The 12,138-nt window shown below is 36.2% G+C and overlaps 1 protein-coding gene and 2 pseudogenes across 7 annotated transcripts in view; 2 read left to right on the top strand and 1 right to left on the bottom strand.

Annotated features, from left to right (window-relative positions):
• The window catches only part of CLTCL1 (clathrin heavy chain like 1), a 137,229-nt gene that overhangs the window by 60,736 nt on the left and 64,355 nt on the right, over positions 1-12,138 (top strand). For all 5 annotated transcript variants that reach the window (XM_079151974.1, XM_079151970.1, XM_079151971.1 and 2 more), the window contains one exon: positions 11,663-11,824. In XM_079151974.1, the coding sequence (XP_079008100.1) occupies positions 11,663-11,824 (162 nt within the window). The remainder of the gene's footprint in view (positions 1-11,662; positions 11,825-12,138) is intronic.
• LOC306667830 (ribosomal biogenesis factor-like) lies at positions 2,226-4,360 on the top strand (annotated as a pseudogene). The gene has a single exon. The product of its transcript is annotated as a ribosomal biogenesis factor-like (transcript).
• On the bottom strand, positions 8,971-9,522 carry LOC306667224 (large ribosomal subunit protein uL5-like; annotated as a pseudogene). Its single transcript has one exon. The product of its transcript is annotated as a large ribosomal subunit protein uL5-like (transcript).

Genomic DNA, 12,138 nt, shown 5'->3' with positions numbered 1-12,138 from the left:
AATCAAGACTGTTCAGTGGGGAAAAATAGTCTGTCCCGTCAACAAATGATGCCGGGACAACTAGATATTTGCATGCAAAAGAATGTAGTTGAGACCTTACCTCACATCATCTACAAAAATTAACTCAAATAGATTAGCCTTAGTATAGAAGCTAAAACTAAAATACTATAAAACTCTTAGAAGAAAACATAACAGGAAATCGTGATTTTGGAATTGGCAATGGATTTTTAGATACAGCACCAAAGCATGACCAACAAAAGAAAAAAATAGGTAAATTGAGCCTCATCAAAATAAAAAAGTATGCTGGGCACAGTGGTACATGTCTGTAATTCCAGCAACTCGGGAGGCTGAGGCAAGTTGGAAACCAGCCTCAACAATTTAAGAGACCCTGTCTCAAACTAACAAACAAAAAATTTAAAAACACATGTCCATCAAAAGATATTGTCAGGCTGGTGTGGTCGATCGAGTGTGTGCCTATCATTCACAAGGCCCTGGGTTTGATTTCCAGCACCAAAAATAACTTGTTAACAATTGGGCAAAGGATTTGAGTAGACATTTCTTTGAAGAAGATATACAGATAGTCAACAAGCACATGAAAAGATACTCAATTCATTAGTCCTTAAGGAAATACCAATCAAATCCACAATAAGACATTATTTCATCCCGCTAGGATGACTGTAATAATAAAAAAAGAAAAGTAAGTACAAGCAAGAATGTAGAGAAAAATTGAAACCCTACTACAGTAGCACTGGGAAAATAAAATGGTTTAGCCTCTGTGAGAAAGATTTGGTGGATCCTCAAAAAGTTTAACTGTTTGACCCAGCAAGAAAAATGAAAATGTGTTCATACAGAAAAACTTTAATATATTCAAAGCAGGAGAATTAGAAGACAGCAGAATAGAGGAGGTGGCATTCCTGGCTGCTTTGTGAAATCAAGAAAGCAGACAGGCAGCTTCTCTGCAAGGTGGATGAATGAAAAAAGGAGGGTGGAACTTTACTGGAACCTAAAACTGGACATTCAGAGCAGACCAAGAACACAGGAGGTTGGATCTAATAAGGAAAAAATTCCCAGCAGCACAGCTACTGCCAGAGCCAGGCCAGAAAGCTGCAATCAGAATGGTCCCTCTGGGAGAAGAGTAAAGGGATAAAGAAATTAAAGGAATCCACATTTTTGGGAGGTCCCAAACGTGTCTTGGTACAAAGCATTTAGAGCCAAGGACGTTGCCCAACAAACCCGAAGGACACACTGCACATTATCGATGTGTAGGGTAAGAATCCACCATCTCTCCAGGCAGCGTGTGAAGGACAAAGGAAGCGACCATTTTGTAGCTGCGCCGAGGGTGCTGGCAACTGAGGAAGCCAATTTCTGGCAAACTGCAGTTTGGCCCAAAATATAAACCCGGTAAACACATGCTACACAACATAGAGTGTGCTAAAGTAAAGAAAATCAAACACGGAGAGAGGTTTATACAAGGCGTAACTGGTCACGGAAACCCACCTGGCTATACCCCTCCCCCTCCAATCTAATTGCTTGCAGGACTAGGAGAGATGTATCTGGATGGGAACTTGTAAGGGCGGGGACCAGAGAAACTGGAGACTGAACCAGAGACCAGGAAACATGGGGTCTGCAGGTAACGTTCGGGACTAAGAATTGACTCCCCATCCACACTAGTGGAACCCAGGGAAACTCCAAACAACCCCACCTAAAACTGCTGAGAAGAGAAACAGAATCTTTGAACTCCAATGGAAAGAATTCTTTAACTTTTCATCAAGATCTTTTTTTCTTTTCTTTTTTAAAATGCTTTTTCACTGTTTGTGACCTTAATGGTACATAGACATTTATAGAGTTTCTTATTTTTTTTTCTTCTCATCTTTAGCATTTTTGAGGCCAGTTATTTTACATGCATTAGTTTTTGGTGAACTAGGATGTTTGATTAGTATATTTTATTTTGCTTTGTATTCTTTTTATTTTTAATTTTTTAAAAATTTTTTGATATATATATATTTAATATATATATATTTGTCTCCTATCTGTTTCCCTTGATTCTCTCTTTTCTTCCACTAACAGCCAATCTTTATTGTTCTTTCACTCTTCCTTTAATCTTTTACTTCTGTCTTCTCTCCTTCTCCCTCATAATCATCACATCCTGTATCAGTTCTGTTCTGTCTGGGTCCACCATTTGAAAATGTAAACTCTTTTAAACTTGTTATGATTATAGGCAATAACTGATTATGTCATTTCTATATATTGTGATAATTAACAGTGTCAACATAATAGTAGGAACTATTTGGCTTAATGCTGTGTACTGTTTGCATTGGTGGTGGTTATTATTGTATCTCCCTAAACAGTGAGGTACTGGAAACATTCAGGGACACTATAATCCACAGGGTAGAAACTTTACTGCCTCAGATCCATACTGTTAGATGAGTAGACACACAAATAACATGAAAAAGCAGGGGAACAAATTGCCCCAAGCAAACCAAGATATTCCAATAACAGAATCCCTTGACTTCACAGTGGAAGAAATGTCAGAGGAGTTTAGAATGTACATAGTTAAACTGATCTGCAAAGTAAAGGATTATGTAAGAGAGCAAATATAGGTAGCAAAAGATCTCTTCTATAAAGAGAGTTTCTGAAAAAAGTCAACAGAAATCCTTGAAATGAAGGAAACAGTAAACCAAATCAAAAATTCAGTATAAAGGCCTACAGATGGCGTCACCTGGAACTTGAGCAGCTGCATACCGGTATCGAGGACCTGGTGAGAGACGATGGCCAAGAATAAATTTAAGAGGGCAGAAGTCCAGGAATGTATTTCACATAGCCAGCCAAAAAAAACTTTAAGGCTAAAAACAAAGCAAAACCAGTTACTACTAATCTTAAGAAGATAAACATTGTGAATGATGAAAAGGTTAACTGAGTGAATAAAGCTTTTGTGAACATAGAGAAGGAACTTGTACACTTCTCAAAAGGCCTTTCTCTGGAACCTCTGCAGAAAGAACTGAGTTCTCAGCATCATGAAAATGAACCGGTTAATGTTTATGAAGCTACAAGATTGATGGCTCAGTTGTAATACAATGGAGATGCATCAAATTCCTCCCAAAAGATCAGTAAATTAAATGTTTTATACAAAAAAAATTCAATATAAAGCATCACCAACAGACTAGACCACTTGGAAGACAGAACCTTAGACAATGAAGACAAAATATGTAATCCTGAAAATAGAGTTGACCATGAAGAGAAAAGGTTAAGAAACTATGAACAGAACTTCCAAGAATTATGGAATAATATGAAAAGACCAATTTTAAGATTTATCAGGATATATGAAGGTATGGAGATACAAAACAAAGGAATGCACAATCTTTTCATTGAAATAATATCAGAAAATTTCCCAAATATAAAGAATGAAATGTAAAATCAAATTCAAGAGGCTTACAAGACCCCAAATATGCAAAATTACAACAGACCCACATCAAGGTACATTATAATGAAACTGTCTGGCATACAGAATAAGGATAGAATTTTTAAAGACTGCCAGAGAAAAATATCAGATTACATATAGGGGGAAAACACTTCAGATCTCAGCTGATTTCTCATTGCAGACCCTCAAAGCTAAAAGGTCCTGGCATAACATATACCAAGCTCTGAAAGAAAATCGATGCCAACCAAGAATCCTATATCCAGCAAAATTAAACTTCAGATTTGAAGATGAAATAAAAACCTTCCATGATAAACAAAAATTAAAAGAATTTGCAAACAGAAAACCTGCACTTCAGAATATTCTCAACAAAATATTCCATGAAGATGAAATGAAAAAAAAAAGTGAAAACCAGTGAAGAAAGGAACTAAACTAAAGGAATAGTCGATCAATGGAAAAACTAATTCAAATTCAAAACTAGAAATAAATCAAAATGACTGGGAACACAAAGCATATCTCAATAATAACCTTGAACATTAATGGCCTAAATTCATCAATCAAAAGACATAGACTGGTAGGTTGGATTAAAAAACAAGACCCAAAAATATTTTGTCTTCAAAAGACTCACCTCATAGGCAAAGACATCCACAGACTGAAAGTGAAAGGATGGGAAAAAAATATCTCTCTCACATGGATCATGTAAACAAGCAGGGATTTCTTTCCTCATATCAGACAAAGTGAACTTCAAGCCAAAGTTAATCAGAAGGGACAAACAAGGACATTTCATACTGCTTAAGAGAATTATACATCAACAAGACAACAATCAAGTATTTATGCCCCCAAACAATGGAGCATCTACATACATCAAACAAACTCTTCTCAACCTCAGGAATCAAATAGACCGCAACACAATAATGCTGGGTGCCTTTAACACACCTCTCTCACTACTGGCTAGATCTTCCAAACAAAAACTAAACAAAGAAACTGTAGAACTAAATAATAAAATTAATAATTTAGACTTTATATATGTGTGTATATATATATATATATACAATATTTCATCCATCAATGAGCAAGTACACATTCTTTTCAGCAGCACATGGATCCTTCTCTAAAATAGACCATACCTTATGCCATAAAGCAACTCTCAGCAAATACAAAAAAATAGAGATAATACCCTGCCTCCTATAGATCATGATGGAATGAAATTAGGAATCAATGATAGAATTAAAAAATAGAAGCTACTTTTACCTGAAGACTAAATACGCTATTGAATGTTGAACGGATAACAGAAGAAATCAGAGATGATAATTAAAAAAAGGCTTAGAAGTTAATGAGAATAGCAATACAACATATCAAAATCTCTGGGACACCATGAAGGCAGTGCTAAAAGGAAAGTTTATTGCATTGAATTTATTCATTAAAATAATAGAAAGTCAGTGAATAAAATGCCTAACATTACATCTCAAATCTCTAGAAAAAGAAGAGCAAATCAACACCAAAAGCAGAAGACAGAAAATAATTAAAATCAGAGCTGAAATCAGTGAAGTTGAAACAAAAGAAACAATTCAAAAAATTGACAAAACAAAAAATTGTTTCTTTGAAAAACTAAATAAAATTTATAAACCTGTAGCCATACTAACAAAGAGAAAGAGAGAGAAAAATTCCTGAAATCTGTGAAGAAAAAGGAAATATCATGATGGACACTACAGAAATATAAAAGATAATTAGAAACTATTTTGAAAATTTATATTCCAATAAAATAGAAAATCTTGAAGACATCAACAAATTTCTAGAGACATATGACCTACCCAAATTGAATCAGGAAGATATACACAATTTAAATAGATCAATTTCAAGCAATGAAATAGAAGACACCATCAAAAGTCTACCAACAAAGAAAAGTCCAGGACTAGACAGATTCTCAACTGAGTCTTATAAGACCTTTGAAGAGGAATTAACACCAATACTTCTCAAATTATACCATGAAATAGAAAAGGAGGGAATCTTTCCAAACTCGTTCTATGAAGCTAGTATCACTCTGATACGAAAACCAAAGACACATCGAAGAAAGAAAACTTCAGACCAATATCCCTGATGAACATAGATGCAAAAATTCTCAACAAAATTCTGACAAATCACATACAAAAAAATATTAAAAAGATAGTGCGCCATCATCAAGTGGGGTTCATCCCAGAGATGCAAGGTTGGTTCAACATATGGAAATTAATAAATGTAATTCATCACATCAATAGATTTAAAGACAATAATCATATGATCATCTCAAATAATGCAGAAAAAGTGTTTGACAAAATATAGCACCCCTTGGGCTGGGGTTGTGGCTCAGTGGTAGAGCACTTGTGTAGCATATGGGAGGCACTAGGTTTGGCTCTCAGCACCACATATAAATAAGTGATTAAAATAAAGGTCTATCAACATCTAAAAAAAAATAGAGTACCTCTTCATGTTCAAAACACTAGGAGCATACCTCAACATTGAAAAGTTTTCTATGCTAAACCCAAAGCCAACATCATTCTAAATGGAGAAAAATTAAAAGCATTCTAAGAACTGTAGTAAGACAAGGATGCCATCTTTCACCACTTTTATTCAACATTGTCCTTGAAAATCTAGCCAGAGCAATTGGAAGAAAGAAATTAAAGGAATATGAATAGAAAAATAACTCAGTTTTTCAGAATTTGCTGGTGACATGATTTTATATTCAGAAGATCCAACAAATTCCACCAGAAACATTCTAGAATTAATAAATGAATTCAGCAAAGTAGCAGGATGTAAAATTAACACCCGTAAATCAAATGCATTCCTATACATCAGTGATGAATCCACTGAAAGAGAAATTAGGGAAACTATGCCATTCACAATAGCCTCAAAAAAATAAAACATTTGGGAATCAGTCTAACAAAAGAGGTGTAAGACCTCTACAATGAAAACTACAGAACACTAGAAAAAGAAATTGTAGAAGAACTTAGAAAATGGAAAGATCTCCCAGGCTGTTGGACAGGCAAAATTAACATTGCCAAAAAGACCATTGTACTGAAAATATTATACAGATTTAATGCAATTCCTATTAAAATTCCAGTGACATTCTTCATAGAATTAGAAAAAGCAATCTTGAAATTCATTTGGAAAAATAAGAGACCCAGAATAGCCAAAGCAATCTTTAGCAAGAAAAATGAAGCAGGAGGCATCACAATACCAGAACCTTAAACTATACTATTGAGTCATAGTAACAAAAATGACATTGTATTGGCACCAAAACAGACATGGAGGCCAATGGTACCAAGTAGAAGACACAGAGACAAAACCATGTAAATACAGTTATCTCATTCTAGACAAAGGTGCTAAAAACATATATTGGAGAAAAGATAACCTCTTCAACAAATGGTGCTGGGGGTAGAAAACTCGAAATCCATATGTAGCAAACTGAAATTAAACCCCTATTTCTCACCCTGCACAAAAATCAACTCAAAGTGGATCAATGACTTAGGCACTAGAACAGAGACCCTGCACCTAATAGAAGAAAAAGTAGGCCCAGATCTCTACCATGTCAGCTTAGGAGCTAAATTCCTTAACAAGACTCCTGAAGCACAAGAAGTAAAATCAAGAATCAATAAATGGGATGGAATCAAACTAAAAAGATTCTTCACAGCAAAGGAAAAAATCAATAACTTGAAGAGAGAGCCTACAGAATGGGAAAAAATCTTTACCACACGATATATAAAGAACTCAAAAAGCTTAATACAAAAAAAAAAAAAACCCAATCAATAAATGGGCAAAGGAACTTCACACTTGACAGAAGAAGAAATAGTCAACAAATATATGAAAAAATGTTCAACATCTCTAGTAACTAGAGAAATGCAAATCAAAACTACACTGAGATTCCTTCTCACTCTACTCTCAATGGCAATCATCAAGAATACAAGCAACAATAAATGTTGGTGAGGATGTGAGGGAAAAGTTACACTCATATTGCTGGTGGGACTGCAAATTGGTGCAAGCACTATGGAAAGCAGTATGGGGAGATTCCTCAGAAAACTTGGAATGGAACCACCATTTGACTCAGTCACCCACTCTTCGGTTTATAACCAAAGACTTAAAATCAGCATACTATAGTAACACACCTACATCAATGTTTATAGCAGCTCAATTCACAATGACTAAACTATGGAACCAACCTAGGTGCCCTTCAACAGATGAATGGATGAAGAAACTGTGGTATATACACAATGGAATATTATTCATCCTTAAAGAAGAATGAAATTATGGCACTTGCCAGTAAATGAACTGGAGAAGATCATGCTAAGCAAAATAAGCCAATCCCAAAGAACCAAAGGCCAAATGTTTTCTCTGATAGGTGGATGCTAACTGACAATGTGGGAAGAACAGAGGTATTTTGGACTCGACAGAGGGAAGTTAAGGGAGGGGAGAGGGCATGGGATAAGAATGAAAGAAGGAATCAGACATTATTACCCTATATGCATGTATGATTACATAACCTGTGTTAACTCTACATTGTGTACACCCAGACAAATGAGAAGTTATAATCCATTTAAGATATATCAAAATGTATTATATTGCCATGTATAACTAATTAGAACAAATGCAAAATATTTTTTAAATGGGAAAAAATATATTCAAGACAGTGATACTCATGATAGCCAAATGGTGGAAACACCCAAATGTTCACTGATGGATATATGGGTTTAAAAAAACATGGCTTATACATATAGTCGATACAATGGAATATTTTTCTGCCCTAAAAAAGAAGTGAAGTACAAATACATGCTACCACATGGAGTAACCTCAAAACCTCACTAAGTGAGAGAAATGAAGCAAAAGATTATAAATTCTATGATTTCATTTATATGAAATATTTTAGAATAAATAATTTTATAGAGACACAAAGCATATTGGTGGTTACCAGGAATGATGTACGGAGGATTGGGAGCTAATCATTTAATAGGTACAGAGATTTTGTTTGGGTGATGAAAATGTTGTAAAACAATATAGAGCTATTGCAGAAATTGGAGTGGCAAGGGGGTGGATATGCAACCTGCCCCTGCTGTACCCGATCATGCCATCAGAGGTCCTTGGAGACTTTTCATTGAGAACATGATGGGCCTTTGTCTCCTCAGCCCTGAAAGTTTACAGGACAACCAACTCTTCCCTCCTATCTTAGTTCTCCCACTCTGTTCAAGTGGAACTCCAAGAAAGTACCAGTATGGGAAGCATGCTGTACATATGAACCCCCACTCTTACCCCTGATTCCTTGGGAGGCACCCTGTCCTGTGTGACCACTCAAGTATTTGCTGGTTTCTCTTCTGGCTCTGCCAGAAGCCCAATCCTTAGCCATCAGAAAAAAATAATAGCTGAACACTGTAGCTCTTAATCTAAGTTCCCTGGCTTCCAGGCTCTTCCATGCATTCCAAGTCTAACTTTTTTTCATCCAGCTTTTTCATTGCAGTGGGAAGATTGGCCTATGATGATCTACTAGTTAATCCAATTTTTTTCACTGAAGATGTTTTATTGGCCTTTTGGATAGAAACGGGAATTTATTTGCCATCATACTTCTGCTGGAAGCAGTGCATGGCCTCCTCTTTGCTGATTCTGTGTTTGGCCCCAGTGCAGCCTGTCCTGTGCTTCTCGTCTGTGATACTGAAACCTAGCCTACCCAGCACCACATAGAAGTCCAGACCGTAGATACCAATGCTTGGATCATATTCGATGCCCAGATGGATGTGTTCCTGGATCCCAAAACCAAAGTTGACAGTATCCGAAAAGTTATTTTTCCTTAATTCATACTCCCACACCTTTAGACCTTTCTCCAGGATTTCTTCTGCCTTGGCCTCACAAACTGTGCAGTAAACAGCAATCTTTTCATTTCTCCTGATGCCAAAGGATCTGACAGTGATCTAGCTTTAGAAAACACAGGAGTCTGGTCTGTGAGCTGCTCCAACACCTTGGCAGCCCCAGGTCAGTCTGTCTCCACTTTCCCTCTCACAGATGTTGAGGCAGAGCTTGTGGATGCGAAGTTCCCAGATGGGGTTCTCCTTTTTACCTTTATCCTCTGCCATGATGGAGAATAGGAAGAGAGAATGGAGCTTCTGGCCCAGCCAATTTTAAAAATAAAGGAAGACTGCCCCCATATAGAGTATCCACATATTTGCTTATTTTTAAAACTTTCATATATTTATTTTCATTAACTTTTTTTTGACAGTGATAAATATTTTTTAAAATTCTTTTCATATATGTATATAGGGCAATAATGTTCATCTCACAATCTACCATCCTTACCCTCCCCACCCACCCCACCTATCCCCTCACTCCCCTTATTCTTCCCTACCCACCCTGCTCTATGGATCAGCATCCACTTATCAGAGAAAACATTTAGCCTTTGGTTTTTTGGGATTGGCTTATTTCACATATGATACTCTCCAGCTCCATCCATTTACCTGAAAATGCCATAATTTCATTCTCCTTTAAGGCTGACTATCCATTGTGTATATGTACCACATTTTCTTTATTCATTCATCTGTGGAAGGGCATCTAGGTTGATTCCATAGTTTAGCTATTATGATTTGAGCTGCTTTAAACATTGATGTGAATGCTATACTGTAGTATGCTGATTTTAAGTCCTTTGGTTATAAACCAAGGAGTGGGGTAGTATCCCCCACCCTTTTTATTTTTTATTTTGAGATAGAGTCTTGCTAAATTTCTGAGGCTGGCCTTAAACTTGCGATTCCCCTTCCTCAGCCTCCTGATTTGCTGGGATTATAGCCTCCCAATTGCTGTCTGACCACTGCGCCCAGCAGAAAAGATTTTTTCTTAAATATTTTTTAGTTGTCAATGGATCTTTTATTTTATTTATTTATTTTTATGCGGTGCTGAGGATCAAACCCAAGGCCTCACACATGCCAGGCAAGCATTCTATCACTGAGCCACAACTCCAGCAAAATTTGAGATCTTGTTTTCCCATTTTGAAGAAATGTGAATAGGTGGGGAATAGACTGAGAATCTGAATTTTACTTACAGACTACTTCCTGGGGGCCTCATTGGCAGAGATCAAAGTTTGAATGTTAAGTCATAGGAGTTTGAACTTTGATGCTTTTGAGTACCATTACCATTTACCCTGAATTTTAGCATTTAACCTTAAGTATAAAATGTTCTGAAATTCTTTTGCTAGAAAATCTAAGTTCTAAGTTTTGTAAAATATTATTAGCTTTACTGACATTTATTAAATGTAATTTTTGTTATTTATAAATTTCAGATGAACACAATTTTTAAAATTTGTCCATAATCTCATTGTCCCAGTTTAACAACTGTTAACATTTTGGAGCCTTTGCTTTCAAGACATACTTCCTATGAAAAAATACACACACACACACACACACACACACACACTACCAAACATTCACATTATATTTAACAAATTAAGATCATCCACTTTACTCTTTATAGTATTTCCCCCCTATTGTTTATAGTCATTTTTGCACATCAAATTCAGTTATGTCATGAACTTTAGTTTTATTGTTTTTTTTAGTTATATATAACAATAGGATTAATTTTGATATAATAGCATGGAATATAATGTTCTTTGTTTTTTGTGGTTTTTTTTTTTTTTTTTTTTTTTTGTGGTGCTGGGGATTGAACCCAGGGTCTTATACATGAGAGGCAAGCACTCTGTCAACTGAGCTATATCACTAGCCCAGAATATAATGTTCTAATTCAGTCCCTAGTACTTCCTCTTTCTCTCTCTTCCCTCCCCCTTTGTCCTTCCCTCTGCTCTACTGATCTTTCTGCTACTTATAGTTTTTTTTTTTTTAATTAATGTCTTGTGCAAATACATGATAGTGAGATCTACTGTGGTATATTCATATATGTACATAGGAAAGTTAGGTCAAATTCATTCCACTATCTTTCCCTATCCCATCCCTCCTCCCTTCCTTTATTCCCCTTTGTCTACTCCACTGATCTTTCTTCTACTCTTTTTTTTAATCCCCTGCCCTTATTTTGGATTAGCTTCCACATATCAGAGAAAACATTAAACTTTGACTTTTGGGGAATGACTTATTGCACTTAGCATATCATGCATTTTAAATAGCTAATAGAGTTATAATTTATTTAAGGAAATATTACAATGTATGAGATTTTCATTCTAGAAACATTTGTTTTCAGAATTGCTTGTTTGTCTGTTTTCTCTCCCTTTCATCACAAAATATCTCTACTTAGCAAAACCGTGTGGTTGGAGCAATGCAGCTCTATTCTGTGGAAAAGAAGGTTTCACAACCCATAGAAGGCCATGCTGCTGCTTTTGCAGAGTTCAAGATAGAGGGGAATGCCAAGCCTACCACCCTCTTCTGCTTTGCTGTACGCAGTTCCACAGGAGGCAAGGTAAGATCCTGTCTACTTTGTCTTCTTCCTAGAAAAGTGTCCAGAGTCAGGGTCATGAGTCTGTTTGAGTATAACTGAGAGTGGGACATGGCCTGCAGGTGCCTATGTAAGTGAGGACTCATGACAGGATTTAGAACCACTCACGCAACATACATATCAGTGATTTGGCAACAACCGTGGCATAAAGTTAGGAACCTCAAGTTAGCTTAGCCCTTTTCCCATGAAAATCCTCTTAGATTGTACTGAGATGGACCTTGAAAGGAAGTGAGGCACAGTTTCCACTCTCATGCTTCAGCCTCTTGGAAGAGATAGCT

Source organism: Sciurus vulgaris (genome assembly GCF_902686455.1).
Source record: "Sciurus vulgaris genome assembly, chromosome: 8".
NCBI lineage: Eukaryota > Metazoa > Chordata > Mammalia > Rodentia > Sciuridae > Sciurus > Sciurus vulgaris.
The sequence above is the reverse complement of the archived record's forward strand: the minus strand, read 5'-3'. Positions and strand labels throughout refer to the sequence as shown.